This window comes from Athene noctua, chromosome 8 (genome assembly GCF_965140245.1).
Source record: "Athene noctua chromosome 8, bAthNoc1.hap1.1, whole genome shotgun sequence".
NCBI lineage: Eukaryota > Metazoa > Chordata > Aves > Strigiformes > Strigidae > Athene > Athene noctua.
In genome coordinates, this window is record NC_134044.1 from 16,924,828 (window position 1) to 16,943,915 (window position 19,088).

A 19,088-nucleotide genomic window follows, 5' to 3' on the forward strand; every position below is an offset into this window, starting at 1 on the left:
GGGCGACTGGCCGTATTTCATTCCAGCTGCGGCATTGTGTGGTGAATTAACTTTATCCTCAATTTAAAAAGCCAGCATGAAATCAAGAGAGACTTGAGAAAAAGAATAAAGAGAAAGAAAGAAAGAGAAGAGGAAGGGGTGGGAGAAGAAGGAAAAACCCTATCAGGTCAACTCAGAAAAAAAGTCTGGTGAGTGACAATCTACAGGGATGGCACCACTTAACCCATTGCTGCAAGGCTGGTTGTTGGCAGCACTTTAACTTTCAAAGCCATTCTGCCTCTTATTCCCCAGGGCTGTGGTTGAAGGTTTCTTGTTACACACTGAAGGGTGGACCCAGTGATATAATTGTTTTTAAACCAGTCAAACATATTGTTAAGTAACAGCCTAGATAGTGGGTAAAGCGGAGCAAAAGCCAACAGTTCTCACCTGTCAGGGTGAGACAGGCTGGCTGGAAACACTGTCTCGAGGCAAGTGTGCTGCACAGAGCACTGCATCCAACTGCATACTTGAGAAAATAATGGCGTGACAAGGGTGTATCTTGCAAACAACCCAGACTCCAGCAGGGTACATGATGGTCATCTGCTCACCATGCCACTCAATCTCAGGAAATGCAGTTATTAAAAACAAAACCACCAACACCACCACAAAAACCCAGCTGGGATTTCTGTATGTGGCATGTTGAGTTTATTTGTTTGAGGTTCTTTTTTTGGGGGGTGGGGGTGTTGTTTTTTTTTAAACATGAGTGAAAAGAGCTAGTTAGAATAGGTCCAGTGATGGTCCAGACCTACGTATATCACGCTAAAAAAGTTCCTGTGTTTTCAGTCTGTTGATACCAGATTGAGATCAGATATTCCTCTTGACCTGGGAAAACACATAGCAATAGTCACACTGCCTGGTGTAAGCCAGACTCCCTACAGGCAATGGAGAGTGCTGGAGACTTCTAGAAAGTTGAATCTGGAGCCTGCATATCCTAAGGTCCTCACACCTCCACAGAGCTACTCAGGCAACCTGAACATCACCCACAACTAAATGCTTAAATACTAGTAGTTAACTGCTAGTGCAATCATCCTGCCTGCCTGGAGGTTTATCTGAAGCAAAGCCTGAACTTGCAGTGCTCCCACTAGCAACTTCTATTTGGTCAGAGATGCACTTGAAGAGCTTGTTGCTGTAAGGCAGAGGAAGTGCCAGCACCCCTCCAGAGCTGATGGAGCCAATGAAGATGCCGCTGTGAAATAACTTCTTTCCCCTGTTTCTGCTCTTTTTTCACCAGTCTCTCATCTCTGACAGGCCTGCCCCTTCAGCAGTCTTCCCAGGCTGCTTCACTGCTGTGCTGATCTCACCTGCCTCCTGGCCCCTCTAGTCTCCTTTGCAGGAGAAAGTGGCTGCTCTTGCTAGCAGGCTTCTCCTCCTCTCAGCCTACTCTCCATCACCAAGGGAGGCACTTCGCCGCCACCTCCTCCTCTGCAACACAGCTGCTCAGATATGTCAGTTCTCTACTGCACGCACAAATCCTACAAAAACAAAACATCCCTGAGGGACAACTGAGGCTCAGGCAAACCCCAGAAAAGTCTGTATACAGGCTGGGATGACATGTCCAGCCTAGTTCTGAAAAGCCTTGGAAGCTGCTGCCTAATCTTGGAAAGGCTCAACTCCATAACCACTTTGGGGTTTTTTTTTTCCCCCCTTTTTCTTTCTTTCTAAAGGAAAGTCCCTGGAAGTTCCCCAGGTGCCTGTGCATACCCAGAAATACCTCCCCTCCCCACACACCAGCACTTCTCCCCCATTCAGATCCAGGATCTGGCACTGTCTTTCAGGCAATCTCAGAGCAAATCTGACAGTCCCCAGCTGGACAGGTCTCTTCACTGACATGGAATTCTGTTATCTTCTCCCCTTTGAATACCTGTGGGGAGCACTAACTGAATCCCCAGCCCCAATCCTACTCTCAACACCTTATTTTCAAAGATTGCAGCAGGACTGACTCTGGTCTTCTGAAATACCAGATGAGAAATCATTACAGCGCTGTAACCTCCTGGTCTTCCTAGTTTATTCCACTATAGAAGCGGCCTGACTGGTTACCTAGGCTCGTCCCTTTCTATATTGGTCGATTCAGGAGTGCTCCTAGCCACAAAGCCATAGGCATGCAGCAGGTCTCTTGCAAAGGATGTGGAGAAAGGAATTCAAGACTTTTCACAGCACAAAGAAAGCAAGAATAACTTCATAGTCCAGTGATTAGGATACAATACCCAGTAAAAACAAACCCACAAACAAACAACAAACACTCATGTCCTGCTTCCAGCACTGTTTTGGATTTTACAGTACACACTTCACACCCGTGAACTGCTGCTAGTGCAGAAATGAGAGCTCAGTCCCTCTTTTCCAGACAGGTGCTTTAACTGATAGGCCAAGTCCTGTATTGTTTGCGTATTCCCTCTTTACTAGGAGACTTTGACTTTATTTTGATGCTTAAGCAAAAGAAACCCACAAACCTATGCATGTGTCCTATATAATTTTAGAAGAACTTTAAATTTTAGGTCATCTTTGAAAGCTATTAACTGAAATTTCTGGTTCAGTCCAAGAATGGTGAATTATTTTAGATTTTTTCCCCCCCTCACTGCTTCCCATCGCCACATTACCAACACCAATTCTCTAACACGCTATTTTCTGTCACTGACACACCTGAATCCAAACCAAACAGAAAAATATTGTTCTGAAACAAGTTCAGTTTTAAAAACCCAGACATAATTAAAAATCAGACCTTTAAAAGAAACAAAAATATAAAGAGACACCATTGATTTTAACAGAGTTCCTTGATCTTTTTGTTTCACAACAAGTAGTTTTGTCACAGGCCCCTCACCCCTTCAAGAAAAAAAAAAAAAGACACACCCAAAAACCAAACCAAAACCCAAACCAAAATCAACAACCAAGAAGGATGTTAAACCTGAATACCATAGTGAAACTCCCATGCTCAAGAAGTTGCATTCAGCTTACAGACATGGACATTTCAAACACAAATGTTCTGCTTCCCTGTCTTGCGGTATGGTGTCTGGCTGCTTGTCGGTGATAAACACAACTTTATTCTTCCCCAGAGAAAAACAAAATTCATCTATCCCACAGAGTTTGGAAAGCATGTGGAAATATGGATGCTGGTATCTCAAGAGTACCTGACCACTGATGAACCCCTTTCAGGAAGGGATGGCTTGGCATCTACATCCTGCTCAGTTTGTATGACAGCTCAGCAGGTGTATCGGGGTAAGACTATATTAATACAACAGCTGTATATGGGTAATATTAACACAACACTCGCAAAGAAAGAGTAATCACTAACTTCACAACCTAAGAAAATGATTAAATGGAAGCCATGATCCCAATATAAAACTGCAAAATCTAACTCTATCACTCAATTTATAAATGCATTGAAAAAATAAACCATTAGATTAAGGCTTTAATAGTAACTAGCCTTTAATAGTAACTGCTAGAAGCTTTGGAAGACGGTTCAGTGAAAAGCAGAAACAGACTTTCATGTTGTTTTTCAGAACATGACAGAGAGGAAGCTCCTAAACCTTTAATCATTATCAAAATATACACTTCAGAACCTAATTTTAGAAATCGAGTCTGCAGAATCAGAATACACAGCTCTGTGCTACCTTCATGATGTTTTTTTTCTATAGTAGAGATATTCCAGAATATTAGAGAGTTGTCTTAAGGCTCAAGTTTCTAGGACTATATTTACACAGTTACCTAAGAATGTCACTTAAAAGGTCTCAGAGATGCAAAAAAACCTCCCACCTTTTAAAATTTAAACTTTAGTAAATCTAACAGTGAGAGGCAAAAATGTAAAAAATAAAATTCTATAGTTTGTCTCAAGACTTGGGGAATATGACTTACACTATTTTAACTCTTTATATAGACAATACTGATTTTATTATCAAAAAAAGCTTTTTTTGTTTTGATTCAAAACAGGCAGATGGCAACACTGGTCCAGTGAGAGCAAATACACAGGTTTATGTCAGTAGACAAAATGAATGAATTCTTTTGGATTTGGAAAATGCTGGTGGAAGAATTAGCTGTTGGGAGGAAAAAAAACACCACACACCAAACAAAACCAGCAAACCAACACAAGGAAAAAAAACCCACACCTGGACTTATTAAGGGCAGCAATCTGGTGAATAACTGTGGTCAGTGAAGAAACGGATGATAATTTGCTTGCTGCTCCCAGGCTGTCCCCAAAACAAACTAGCCTTTTGCCCAGCTTTAGTATTTGGGAATATCAGCATTTCTTACACAGTGCCATCTGAGATGGAGAGTGAACAGAGCCTTATGCCTCTATATTGCTCAGCTCCCCCCTTCAAAACTTAAATCCAACTGTAAGAACCTGAGTGAAGGATCCCTGATTTATGCTGCTGAACAACCTCCTTGCTCTGCACCGGTGGGACAAGAGGGAGGGATGCTAGCGAGTCCTCTAGCGTCGACCTACTGCATGCCTCTATAAAACACACTGACATCCAGGACCGCATGAAAACCAAAACGTTTTGAGCAATAACAATCCCTCCAAATCCATGGTACTAAACCACATCTTTGAAAAAATAAAGTCTTCCAAAGCACTACTCCTGAAAATAAAACTGCCACTAACATAGTATCTTCCTCATCACACATTTGGCATAAAGATAGCAAAGTGAATTATTGAAGGCCACTTTGCAGGCCAGCAGCCAACCCAGAAATCAGCATTGTAGTGCCTTTCAGTTTCGCAGTGAAGTATTTTGTTCTGTGGGGCTACAGCTCCTTTGTGCCTGAAGCACCAGGTGTGCTTGCCCAGACTCTTCCTTGGAGATTTAGATCTCCTGAGCGCTGGAGATTACAGGCAGGTCTAAACCCTGTCACTGAACACAAGCTCCCTTGAAATTTGAGGAACCACAAAACAACAGCCAACAGTTAATAGTAACATCCCAGATTAAATTAGTTTATTTCAGATGAACCTGCTGCTTTTCGAACAGAAGCACATCTTTCCACATCTAGGAGGGAAGTCAGTGAATGTTGACCTGAGTCAACAAGGGTCCCAGTGTGCATGTCAGGAGGCTGCTGAGCTTCAGTGCTAGCCATGGATGACAGACCTGTCACTGGGGACTCTGCAGATGGCAAGGGGTCTCACTTCTGCCTGACTAGAAAAAGAAAGCCGAAACGGAACCTACAGGAGTTCTGGGCAGCTCAATAGCTGCTGTTTAAGTCTCTGTTCCTAACAGTGACATCAGGAGACTAGGACACAAAAGTCTTGAGACAAAAGAAAGAGTCTCCTCTCCAAAACCTGCTCTGTTCCACTGTGCTTAACCTCTTATTTCTTTCCCTGATGTACTATTACAGTTTGCAATGTTGAAAAATTACAGTAAGGCATCGATGAATCCTGCTCTCATCCAGGGGCAGTTAAAAACCAAAGATTTCTCTTGTTTTTTATTCCGTCCGAGGCCTTTTTACACTGCTTTGGCACAGTACAGTGCTGCCAAGTGGATGCAAACCTCCCCCCCACCCCTTTCACCTCCAGGATAGCATAAAGTATAACTGGACACAAAAAAAAGAAAAAATCCCGTTTGCAGTTATTCTCCACTGCACATCATTGCTAGAAGAGAACCCATGCTGCCACTGTAGTGTAAACTTTTGTTTAAAATTAAATTTCAGCAAAAATTCAGGGGAGAAAACAACTCTGATGTGTTTTGAATGGAATTCTTTTAAAAGGCTTTGGGATTTGGAAGACATTTACTCTTTTAATCCATTATATCAAAATCATTGACAAAATCACAATGAAACATTTTGTTCCTTCCTAAAAACAAAAACCAAAGAGGGGAGAAAAAAAATCTCTCACAGAGAATTAAAAAGCATTCAGGTTTCATTCCAACGAGCTGGGCGTCAGGACCTCAGCATTCTTCGAGAAAAGAGATTATTGTCTCCAGCCAGCTCTGGTGTAAGCCTGTAAAATCCTCTGCCAATCTTTTAGATGAATTACCAGCCAACTAATTCCTTTTCATCACCAGTTCATCGAACACTACCTGCACGGACTAGGAGCTGGAAATTTTATGTACACAGACAGAGCTGTTTTACTAGAGTATCTCCCTAGTGACTTACTGTTTTAACTCAGCCTTTGAATAGCGTGCACAAAAACCCTGACATCTTTCTCAGCTCATGACAACAACATCCTTCACCTTCTGACCCCTGACACATTTCCACACATCCTAGGATCTTTCTTTCATTATTGATTAGGGAAGGCAATGCCATACAGCTCTGCAATGAAGAGATGCCCTCACATATATTTACTCAGATCAGATCTCTGCCAAACTTCCCAACTGCCAGCCAAGAATGGAAAGTGCCCAGCTATACACCCAAGGAGAGATGGAGGCGAGCCAGACTGCCAACTCCTAAGCACCAGCCAAGAGGAAAAGCACTATTAAATAGGTGAAGCCTGGTACATAGGTACTGGCAGCACGGTGCACACTGGAGGACTGCACAGGCCAGGTTATGAATCAGGCAGATGCATGCATCAGTGACTGATTAGACACAGGGCCCCAATTCAGCTCTGCATCTGGTCCCATGAAAACTCATCCTAATTTGGATGAAACCCACGAGCTAAGCTTTTCTGGCAGGTCTCCCTGCAAAATAGTTTGACTTCAGTAGAAAACACCATGGAGAAAAACATGGCTTTTCAGCACATTGGTATTTCTCTTGTAGACTCAGCAATTTCCCCCAAACCACGATGGTCAAAACTCATAACACAGTCAAGAGAAACTGTTTCTATTACCTGTTGTTTAACCATGGGACTACCTCGGTGCATTTGTTTCCACCACTGAATCATTCTTCTGTGATGAAAAGGTTACTTAGCTGCAGCATGGCAACACAGTTCAGTGGTAACCTTTGGATGGACGAACATCAACACAGAAGTAGTGTGCTACTTATGCCAGACCAAGAATCAGCTTCAGTTCCAAAACTACAAGGTTTATGTTAAAAATCCCATCCAATTAGCCCCCAAAACTCATGAAAAGTTTTCTGTTCACAATTAATATTGCTCTTGTGGAGCCCAGTGGTCAAAGCCAAGAACAGAAGGACTCATTTGGCCAGGGGCTACATGAGTACATTTTTGATTTCAGAAATGTAAAAATCTAAGCAGACACACCACTCCTGATTGATAGATGAGGAACAAAACCACAAAGATGCAGATACTGGCTGGGTCTATACAGTAAATGCATGATGCTCTGAGGTTTCAGGCCTCACATTTAAGTGCTGCTATAAAACTGTTTAACATCAGACCCAGAACATATTTCTCTTCCATCCACCAATCAGACTGGCAACAGTAACAGATTTCCACCTGTAGTTTTCAGGAGACCCCATCAGCTTGTCACAAGCCATACCTGAGATCTGTATCTCTTCATGACCTCATTTTTTATGATACAATTGCAGCTGCTCAAAAGGAAAGGGCAAGACATATGCAATGCATAGGGACTGAGATCCATTCTGAGATAACATACCCATAGGGCACTAAACCAGTGCAATCAGCATCCTCTTCAGACAGAAGATCAATATACCCAGTAAAGTTAATGAAAATATTCAAAAGAAAACTCCAGAATGATACAAAGCATAATCGTATTTATTTTAATACCACAATGCTCTCACTCTCAATGACATTCTGCAGTAGTAAATTCTATAAATATCCTCTGTGCTACACAAAATCAGCACTTTTTCCATTTGCCTTTCCATTTCAGGAGATGATACCTGTACCTGGGGGTGTAATGAACTGCAATATAAAGGCTGTGAAAAAATAAGCGGTCACCCGCCCTGATGAAAGACAAGGTCTATCTACTAGAGGTGTGTTAAGTGCTTCTCAGATGGTCAGGAAAATAGAAAAAAGATTACACAAAACCAGCACAGATTATTGTTTATAAGTACATCAAAAAGGCAAGCACACAGGATGAAAATGAAAAAGCTGAAGTCCAAATATGGCACAAAAGCCACAAATCTCCATGACTAAATTTAAAACAGATATTAGAGTAACATTTTGAACAGTCAAAGAGTGAGAAGCAGTACCAGTGTCGCAAGAGAAAGCACTCCAGGGCTGGCATTGAAGTTTTATGAACTGGCTGCCTAACTAAAGCAGGAGATGGGACAAGATGACTCAGAAATCCCTTCTAGACCAAGATCTTCATGAGTAGTCAACTGTGCTTTAGCTAACAAATCTGTCTTTGAAGCAGGGATCTTCTGTCCCTTGTGAAGTAACAGGATCCTTCATAGGAGAGGACCAAGATTAGTTGGTAACAGAACAGGGATGATGATAAATGAGTGAGCACTAGCGCACACAACACATGGCACACATACATGCCACACACATTATACATCATACTCATTACATATTTCATCTGCAAGGATATTCTATACATAAAGGATCACTACCTATGTATAAAAACTTCAACTTTTTCAGATAATCCCAAAGAATGGCTGCAAATCTATGGAACTATTTTTACAAGAAAACATAATGCGATTGTAATGTGATATTCCAGTTGAAAATTAATTATGCCTATTAAGGAATATCCCTTCAAAATCTTAATGTCTGCATAGAGAGATAATGAGTTCCTTGGACAGTTGATACCCAGAGGATAAATGTGGAAGAAGACTGCAAATTTGGAGGAATATAATTTCTCAGCACCTTGAGCACCTTAAGACACTTTATAGAAGTCCACAAATTGTTTCAAAGCAATTCAAGATTAACTGAATGTGATAGATATTCATCTGGATTTTCATTATTTGATTTAAGCCTAGATAGTACCACAGACATACAAATCCATCAGATGATATCCATTACTCAAGTTAAGTTTCTACATCACTATAAAATGTTATCTTTTTCCATACAGCTGCTAAAATACAACTTATTTCCTTGAAAAAAACCCAACCCTTTTCTCAACACAGACAATTAGGCATGAGCAATACCAAATTCCCTTCTAAAGATCTATCTGGGATAAATCTCATCCAGTGTGTACCAGAAAACACAGAAACAAAATCACATATACTTAAGCGCAGAGCACACCTTCATTTCAAACCAGAAGAAAACACTAAACCCAGCATGGGAATTGTGCCTGGATAGGATACCCTCTATCCATTGACTTACCACTCCTGCTGTGAGAACTGCAGGTAAACCCAGAAAGGTCTATTACAGTTTTTCCATCTTGAAGTAATCTTTTTGTTTATCCATAAATATTCATGAAGCTCCACAGTACTAGACAGTATCAACACAGGGGAGCTAGAGCCCAACAGTAATGAAGATTCACTTTGACTAACTACATAAAATGCAGTAAATGAAGTCCACAGGTGTATTCACTGACAGCTGACAATGACTTCAAAACCAGTAACTGGTGTGAGAGAGTGATGGAAAAGGTAAATATTACCCTAAAATGTACCAGAAAGAGATAAAGGAGATAAAGATTTATCAGTGCTTTTTCTACAACATTGGTGTATTACACAGCAGACTGAGTAATTTTGGCCATCCATCTGAAAAACAGGTTAATGTCATCTTGAATATTCTCTGAGATGGGTTCCCTGCAGTGTTTTTATGTTAGGGAAGATTGTAAAAGAACCTACCTTCTTTGACCTAAAAAGCAAAGGAAAAGACAATACGTGACAACCCTCAGCAAAGACATCAAGGCTAAACACTACTGAGGGAGAAGAAGTGTCTAAACTAAAGCAAGAGTTTGGCACAAGGACAAAAGGGATTATACCTGCTACGAATACATTGAGACTAGAAACTAGAAAGTGTCTATCCATCAGAGCTCAGAGTATGGTGTAGCCTCACAGTGGGAATAACATAAGGAAAATAACCTAATTAGTTTTAAGAGGGAGATTGAAAAGTTTAAGAATGTCTCAACAGCAGGGGACTGGATTTGGGAAGTGCCTTTTCGTCCTGTGTTCAAAGGGGAAGACTGATCAGAGAACAGAACCTGTATCTGCATAAATTTCCACTCAGAAGCATTCTTGCAGGTTAGTCTCATGAGGTTTAACTAATCACACCTTTAGTTCGCAAAAACATCAGTAGTTCATGCAAGTGCCAGATACCTGTGTGCACCTAACTACAGGTTAATGTCTGGAGTTATTGAGTCTCTATTTTGCCACTGATATACTAACCATTCTTAAGAGGGATAAAAAGCACCATAGCAGCAACATGGCAGAATCAGTGAAAAGGATTTGGGGTGGGTTTGGACACCCATGCAAGTGTTAGCATGAAAAGTAACACACAGTGTAGTAAGTCTGGTATAAAAGTCGAATGAAACCCTTCGTAAATATTATTATTTTTCTTCTGTATACCATCTTTTCTGAGAGCCAGTTCACAATGGTCCAAATGCAATTATAGGGCCATTTCCACATATAAATGAGTTAAAAACCAGAAAAATCCAAGTTTGTTGTTTTTTGATCTGAAAGATCAGCTTCATCACTGTCATTTAAACAGGAAAAATCACTGAAATTACAAAAGAAATTACAGGTACAAAGAACACATAGGAATTAACACACTGCAATACATGTTAGTGTGTTCTCAAAACTTCAGAAAAGAGCTGCTCTGACATTGAAAGTTAAATCCTATCTCCACTGAAGGAATACTGTAGTCTTGATAAACACTTAATGCCTGAACTTTATTCCAATGAAAGAAGGGCATCATTAACTACAAGTAGTAAGAGCTGTGAGAGGGGTGGCCTCAGATGAACAGAATTAGCAGATGATTGTTACTTAGTTTTGTTTTACACTACATATCCATGTGTAAATGCTACCATGACTTGAAGCTCTTCTATCATCATGTGTGACATCCATGCACAATTTTGCAACATTAACTCTTTCTCTCTTACACTGACAGCATTTTGCCTTTCCTTATCACTCAGAAGTTATCTCCCCAAACCTATGAGGCTCCTGGGCTCTGATTTGGTGGTACCCATGTACCATCTTTCACTCCCCAACACAGAAACCATGGTACTCTGAGTTGACATGAATTCCTTCAGCTCAGAAAGCAAAGCACTGTCAAAACCCAAATCAACATGATACCAGCTGTGCAGAAGCAACAATAGAGCGACCACAGGTTTTCTTCATACCTGCTTTTCACTCCAAGAGCATGTCTATACTCCTCCCACCACTTCTCAGAGGCAAATAGCATGCCTGAGCATACAGAGCTCTGCCAAGAGGAAGCAGAGACAGAGCCACCAGCATTGTGTCAGGCAAAGGGCCCTGTGTAGGAACAGCCGTGAGCCAGCAATGCCTCTACCCACACCCACATAAAATGGGAAGGAAATTTTGCCCACTTATTGTCCCTCCCTAGACAAGCTGTTCACTCAACTCCCCTCTCTCTGCATCTGCCCTCTGTCCCCTGAGAGACGAGCTATGAGGTGACCCAGGGGCACTGCAAGGGGCAGCCTGGCACCCCCTGCCCAGGGGATCCCGTCCCTTCACCCACCAGGCCTCGCCACTGCAGGCTCCTCTACACCTGCCTCCACCCCGCCCAGGGCCAGGCAGGCACTTGCCCAGGCTGCCCGCAGACGCCAGGAGCGGGGCCCCGTGCCCCGGAAGGAAAGCGCGGGGCAGCCTCGCCCCACGCAGCCGGGCGGACCGAAGCCCCATTCCCCCTGCGGGGGGTGCAGGCGCGGAGTGATGACGTCACCGGGACCGCTCGCCTCCCCCAATGGCCGGGCCCGCGGCTCCCGCGCCTCCGAGGCAGCCCCAAGATGGCCGCTGTCTGGGGCGGCCGCAGCCGAGGCCGCGCGGTCCGGAGGGGCTGCCGGGGCCGGGCGGGTTCCGTGGGGCCCTTGCGCCTCGCACGGGGTTGCTCCAGGCCCTGAGGGCTCCTCCAGCCTGCCCCGGGGTTGCTCACCTCGCCGTCCGGCCCTGCGGAGGCTGCCCGGCCCAGAGTCTCTGCTGCCAGGTGACGGTGGCCTCGGGGCTGCGGCCTGTCCTGGCTTTACCTTCTTCCCCCGGGCCCTTCCACGGCATGTTACTGACCGGCTGGGCCCCAGGTAGCAGTGTTGGCCTGGGTTGAGGGAGTCACCGCTGCCACAGCACCCCGGGAAGCACCCTGAGGCAGCCCAGTAAAGGGCAGAGAGACTACAGCAAACCAAGGAGGGCTGCGCTGGGCCTTGGTGCTTGTTGGAAGTTGTTTCATAGAGTTCAGGTTGCTTGTTAGCTAACTGATGACCCCCACACACTCCACACAGCCACACAGGAGAGGGGTTGGCACCTGAAGAGTGTGGGTTATCACAGCCGTTATCTAATGTACTGTGCAGAGCTGGGGTTTATGAAACCTGAAGGGTCACCCACGGGTGGATTTGGAGCGTGAGCCCTTTTTATAATATCTCTTGGGAAAAACAAAATTAGGCGGGAGATGGCAGTGATTTAGTTTTGTGTAGCTACCAGTTTACCTTGGGCAGCAACCTAGAAAAATATGCCAGTAATAAAAGAATGGAAGGCAAAAGGCCATCTTGGTTTGTATTGTCCCTGAGCCTTGCTAATGGGGTAACAGCACTGAACGTTCTCCGGGGGAGAAATGAAAGATCATCCCATATGCCAGCCTGGCCTGCCTTTGGCCCAGCCTCACCCTTGACTGGCTGCAGATTGTGTCCGCAGGCAGGTCGGATTACCTCCTTGAATAGCCCTTGCCATGGCAGGATCCTGTCTGAACAACTGCTCTGCTATTAGCTTTATTCCCACCATCCCCTATGCTATTCAAAGACAGACCCTCAGTGAAGAGTTGTTTGGTTTGATTTTTTTTCCCTGGGAAAAACTCAAGCCTACCTATGGATTTTAATTGACACAGAAATCTGATGTGAATTAGAGGTGACTATATGCTGACAATCTCTGCCTTTCACACACCTGCATATGGCTTTTAAAAGATCACTCTTTATGATGGTAAATCTTATACCACTGTCACAGCATTTATATCCTGAGATCTTCTTCTGGAAGCCTGGGGCTTGATAGAAAACTAATTCCCAATACAGTGAAACATTTGCAGGAGCTTGCCATTGCAGACTGTATTCTGAAACCTTCACTTCCTTCCTCAGAGCTGTCCACAGAAGTGCTCTGAATCATATTTGCTTCTACACACTCCTGGAAAGCTGTGGAAAACCCACTCCCTCAGCCAGGCATGTTGGACAAGCTTGCTTCTTCCTGCTGGATTTTACAACTGCAAACAAGGCTTGAAAATAAAACAAAACAAAACGAAACAAACTCACCAGGAACACCAGCAGCCCTGCTCTGAACATGTGGGATGCTTCCCTGGATCCCTGCTCATTTCCTGGAGTGAAACTCAGACACACCAGTTCAGCGCTGTCCTGAAGTGTGTGGAGGCTTTTTTTTTTTTCCTCTCTCTCCTTCTTTTCTTTTCCCTCCTTCCTTGTGTTGATTTGTGGGGCCAGAATGACTTTGATTTCAGCAAGTTTGCTGTTTATTCACGTCACAAGTTTGACAGCTTTACACCAAATCAGATTGCTGGGTTTCAGGAGAGCTCTGAGGCGTCACTGGGAGCTCCTTTAGATTAAACTCGCCTCCCCGGTTTCCCCCCTCTCCCCCTCCTTCAGAGCCATTTAAACCCTCTCTGGGGCTTTAACAGAAACGTGCTCCCAAGACCTGCATTTCATTCTGCCACTAACATGGTAAGTGCTCTTTGCATTTCTCTCGACCTGAAGGCAGAAAAGGAGAAGCTAGTCTCTTTGCCTTGGGGGCTTGCAGTAGGTTTTGTGCCCTCTTTAAGATGGGGAAGGAAGAGGGCTCTCCTCTACCTGCAAGAGCAATCTCTGCTGCTGTGCCTTCCCATGGGTGAGCAGTTTCCCTCCTTGAGACTCCCAGCTCTGCCGTTGCCTTACAGAGATTTAGAACTGCTGCATATGGGACTTATTTGGAGGGGAGAAAAGGGGTGAATCCAGAGACAACCCCAGGCTTTGCTACCGTGCGGGCTGGGACTCCTGCAGAACTGCAGGGGCAGAAGAGAGTGCGAGCAGCCTGGAGGTGACTCTCCTGGCTTTGTGCTGCCTTAGAGCTTAATCAAGTCCCCAAGGTGGGAGCAACGGACCCGCCAAGGACAGCCTGGGTCCTCCCCGCACCTTAAACCCACTCAGGACCGCAGTATTTCCCAGGGGATTGCAGGAAACTCAGCCACCTCCTCGACATACCGCTGCTCGGAGCCCCTCTGCCGCGGGGGGCTGCGGCGGGGGCGGCACTGCCCAGCGCTCGGCGGAGGTAGCGGCGCGGTGCGGTGCCACCGGGCGGGGCGGGGGGGGGGGACGCGGCCACCCGGGTCAGGACTAGGAGCTCCCACGGGGACAGGCGGTGCCTGGCCGTGGCCGCGGGGCAATCCTGCGACAGGCACCTGAGCAAACCCCGGCCGGGACAGGAGCGGGCGGGGAACGCTCCCCCGCGGAGCCGGGACCAACCCGTAGCTCTTGGGATGCTCCTCGCCGGGATGCGGCGGGCCCGGAGCAGGGCTGACACCGCCTCCCCTCGGGGCCCGCCGCAGCCCGGGGGCTGGGAGGGGGTGTGGGGGGGGACACTGTCCGCCGAGCGCCCCACCGCCACGACCCCTTCCCTCCGCAGAGCACCGGCCGGCCGTGCCCGCAGCCGGACTTCGCCGGGGGCCCGGGCTGCGCCTGCCCCTGGCCCGCCCCCGCCGGGGTTTCCAAGGAGACTTGGGCTGCCGTCTGCGCCGCGGAGCCGCCGCCGCCCAGCCAGGGCCGGTGGGAGGCTCGGCCGCCGGGTAAGTGGGCTCCCGCCGCCGCAGTCGCGGGGGGTGTGGGCCCCGCCACGGTCCCGCAGCCGGGCCGGGCCAGGAGGTGGGAGCGGACTAACGCCGCGGGTCTGTTTCCCCCCCTCTCAGGCCACTTCTGCAGCCCGCAGCTCGGTGCCCAGGACGCGGCGTGGCAGGGAGACCAGCTGTCATCCCAGCTTTACAGAAACAAGCAGGTAAAGGCTCTGCGCCCCCCGCCCCCCCAGCAACCTCGGTGTCTCCCCCCGAGGTTCCTGAACCTTATATCATGTTATCACACCTTCTGGGTTGGTTTATGGCACCAATGAGACCCCTCCTCCTGGCACGGATGTGGGAAATTGTGGCAAACCGCTTTATTTGGGTGGATTTTGTTCCTTGCTTGAAGTATTTGTCTCCCCCATGTTGTCCCGTGAAGCTGGAACAACTATTGTGGGGTTCCCTATTCATCCCTCCCCTCTCACAGCATATTGCACCAGCTTTCTTCGCGCTGGAGGCCAGGGGTGCGACCAGGGAGTCTCTCAGGCTCTGATGATGCGGAGCCCCATGCTGTTGACTAAAAATAACCCAGTGTGTGTCCTCCTGAGACCACCAGAATTAACTTCGTAAGAAATGATTCCGACAGAATTATCTACTTACCTGATGGATCAACCATTTTGACTAACACGCATTTCCTTATTCTTTTATTTTGTCTCTTCTTTTTTTTGTAAATCCCATCAAGGGGTAGGAGAAACTGAACAGTCTAAGATGAAGGAATCCCAGACAAATCACTCTGATCAAATACTTGCAATGATATTTTGACCCAGTGAAGTCAATTGAAATTAATTTACTAACTTCAGAGTCCCTGGAATCAAACTCTAGTTTCAGACATCAATGTACTTCATTCTTTGGCTCTACCTCCATCATTTAAATCTGTGCTTTTCAGCCTGTGGTCAGCAGATGCCCGGGGTACTTGGCAGAAGGTCTTTTGTACTCCTAAAGAAGTCTCCAGAGCTACGATCGGGAAGCAAAAATCTCTCTGCAAATATATAGATTTCCCATGAAAAAGTGTTAGGCATCTGCAAATCAAAACATACCTGTTCAGCTCTTGGCACCAGTGATTATCTCAGCTCTGTATGTGTACTGGGACTGGCACAGTAGGGTCCAGGATTGAAGGGATCACTGAGTACTACTGAGTACCACTACAAAGAATAGCAGCTGCATCTTCCTTCTGCACTCTATCACCCTAAATTGTTAGTCTGCAGTTCCTCCTTCTCCTTTTCCCCACCAACCAACTATAAACAGGACTGAGAGGTGTCCAGAGGGATGCTTACTTAGGAGGAGATCTGTCAGCTGCTGTCATGCATGCCCATGACTGTTTCTGGCTGTTCACAGGCCTACCTGTAATTCTTTTCTGTTATTATTCCACAGTTACAGGTTTTTTCAGAGTAATCTTCTCAAACACTTGCTAAAGAATAAAGGAAGTCAAAGTGAAAACTGAACAGTCATGCCACTTAGATTTACAGAGACAAGAGGCTGGAGGGGGTGGGTTGAGCTCACAAAGCAAACACCCAGATCATCAAATCCAAGCAGCCTGTACCATAGGGCAATTGATATTATGTTACAGAGTCAACACCTATTCATCAATATCTCTATTCCACAGCTTCAAGATACTTTGCTTCAGAAGGAAGAGGAACTTGCTAGGTTACATGAAGAAAATAATAACCTTCGACAATACCTGAATTCTGCCCTGATTAAATGTTTAGAAGAAAAAGCCAAGGTATTGTGTTCAAACCTGTTGTATAGACATGTGTGGAAGAAACAGGTTAAATCGGTACACGCCATTAAAATATATGGAAAGTCTGAGTGTGTAGACAACCTGCAGTGTGAGATCTATTTAATTTCACAGAGCTGCCAAATTGCTGGTTATGGATCTAAGGGGACAGTTTCCCCCAGAAATTACATCCTATCAGGTTCTGATTGTGGAGACAGTATAGCCCATGGCATAATTAAGTGTAGTGTAAAAGTAAGTTAGCTATAAGTAAGTTTATAGGCAAGGTAAAATTACTCCATGTAATGCTTTTTTTCAGTGAAAAGTTCAAATTTGAACATACAGTCTTGAATTATCCCTTTTGATAAGGATTAATTTTTCCTTTTTTTATGTTTTGGTTGTTTTCTTGTTTATGTTTTGTTATCTTCCATTGATACATTTTATTCATGTACATTAGAATACTGATCTTCTATTTTTCTTCAAATTTATTAATTAAAAGCTGTGTGGTTTTTTATAAAGGTGAAATACAAAATTAAACACTTCAGGTTGGATGAAACATTCTGTTAAACTAAGTGTAAGGTGGATTTTTTTTAATGAAATATTTTGATTCTCTGTCTCTCATCCAAAGGAAAGATAATTGTTTCTGGTCAGCTTAAAGACATTTTTAACTGTTTCAGCCTTGCCCATGAAAGTGAACCATTAGTTATTTACTCAGCTCTGTGGAATTGGGCATGAGGTAAAAAAGCCTGTAAGAAATAGCAGACTTTCCTTTTACATTCTATTCTGAGTTGACAGTGTAGCATGTCCCCCCTCCCATGCCAAGACCTGGCTCCTGGCAGTAGAAAAGGTCTCCTTCACTGGGCACAGCAGGGAGACATGGCCACCCCTCTGTGTCATGCGGAGGAGGGTCCAGTGTGAAACCATCACAGGAGGTGTCTGAGCAGTGAATTCATGACGTGATGGGGAGCTTCCTTGTTATTACTGCCTTCCTTTGACCATCCGTGGATGCCTGAAGGGCCTTCGTCCTGGGATAATGACAACTGAGGTGGGTTAACAAGCTCAAAGCCACTGCCTGCTGCTCTGAGCAGTCCCTAGCTAGAATCACACCTGCTCCAGTATAACTTACCTTCATTTACTCCCTCTTTGTCAGGCTGCCACATTCCCCCCCATACCCCACTCACCTGCCAAATGCTTCTGGCAGCAACAGCACAGAGGAGTGCCCTACAGCCAGGCAGGAGCTCTCATTTCACGCCGTACTGAGAATGCGATCAAAGCACAGGCCTTATTGACATTGTCAAATTCTTCTCTTTCAGGGAGTGGGTTGTTGCAGAGACTGTAAAGACACAAAATAGTTATATAGATATGTTTAAGCACAGTGTAGAAGAAAAAGTATCTTTTATAAGGACAGTAGTAACCATTTTGCCCATCTAAAATCTGAGATCAGAAATACATTGCTTCCAGGTAACTAAAAATTCAGATTTTAATCTTCTCTCTCCACCTTTTTTTTTTTTTTTTTTAAATAGAAATTGCTATCCTGCCACGGCCAAAAAAACTGTGCTATTCTCAAAAGCACCAAGAGGAGATTGAAAGAGGACCACTGCTTTGTTCCTCAGGAAACTCCTCATGCTTCCAAAGCTAGAAGGAACCTCTTTAATGAATTCACTGCCTGTGAAGAGCAAGCCAGCCCTGCTGTGGACAGCTGGGTCTTGCAGACTTTAGGATTAAAAGATGTCAACACCATTGATGAAACTTCAGCTAACTACAGTGCCCTGTCCTCAGACCTTGGAAAAGACATGTACTGCCTGAGCCCTGGTGAAACAATAGACTATGAGCAGAGCAAAGGAGCGGCAGCAGCGTATAGCTGCAGCCATGTGCCTCCCGCTAACAGCAGTACCCATCCATGCTGTGAGGACTCTTCCCTCCTTCCTCAGTTTTCTTCAGCACCATGTGTCTCCTCATCAGTACCAAGCGTTTCCTCCCTCCCAGCCTACGGGTTGCCTTATTTGACTGGTGATTTGTCGCCCAACAAAACAGATGTGGCCTTCACAACATCTCTAAGTCCTCACCGCAATGTGAGAACGCACACCTTCCACCAAGGACAAGCCTTTGTGCGCAGGGATGATGATGGAGGCTGGAGATTCACCTGGGTGCCCAAGCAAGCTGAGTAATGCACCTGCATCAAGGGTCAGCCATAAGGGATATAGGAGATGGACACTTCATCCTGTGCTTGAGACAGATTCAGGCATCAAAAATGAGCCCTTCTGGGCTCTGTTAAATGCTCCTCTGTCACCTGCCCACTCCTCACTCCCTGGCAGATTTTCACAGGTGTGGCTCCAGATTGCACTTGAACAATTATCTACCCCAGACCAGATGTATAAATTGGATCCACTCCTCTTGTGCCTTTGTTGAGATACCTGCTTTTATTTGTTTCCTGGTTTTTCTATCATCGGCTATTCCTTGTTAACTGGTAGTTTCCAGGCTGGAGTGCTTTCAGCTTTGATGATCACTCCCACATGCACCAAGCTGGAAAGCATTTTGGGAATACAGTTTGGAAATAGCAGCTCTCTCACAAATATCTACAGATGACAA

At 45.2% G+C, this 19,088-nt stretch overlaps 1 protein-coding gene across 1 annotated transcript in view; it reads left to right on the forward strand.

The window, feature by feature from the left end:
• The window catches only part of GMNC (geminin coiled-coil domain containing), a 42,832-nt gene extending 24,165 nt beyond the window's left edge, over nucleotides 1-18,667 (forward strand). Inside the window, exons 2-5 of the mRNA XM_074912484.1 lie at nucleotides 14,584-14,743; nucleotides 14,864-14,949; nucleotides 16,392-16,562; nucleotides 18,077-18,667. Of these exons, the coding sequence (XP_074768585.1) occupies nucleotides 14,584-14,743; nucleotides 14,864-14,949; nucleotides 16,392-16,562; nucleotides 18,077-18,667 (1,008 nt within the window). The remainder of the gene's footprint in view (nucleotides 1-14,583; nucleotides 14,744-14,863; nucleotides 14,950-16,391; nucleotides 16,563-18,076) is intronic.
• Nucleotides 18,668-19,088: the final 421 nt, after the last annotated feature.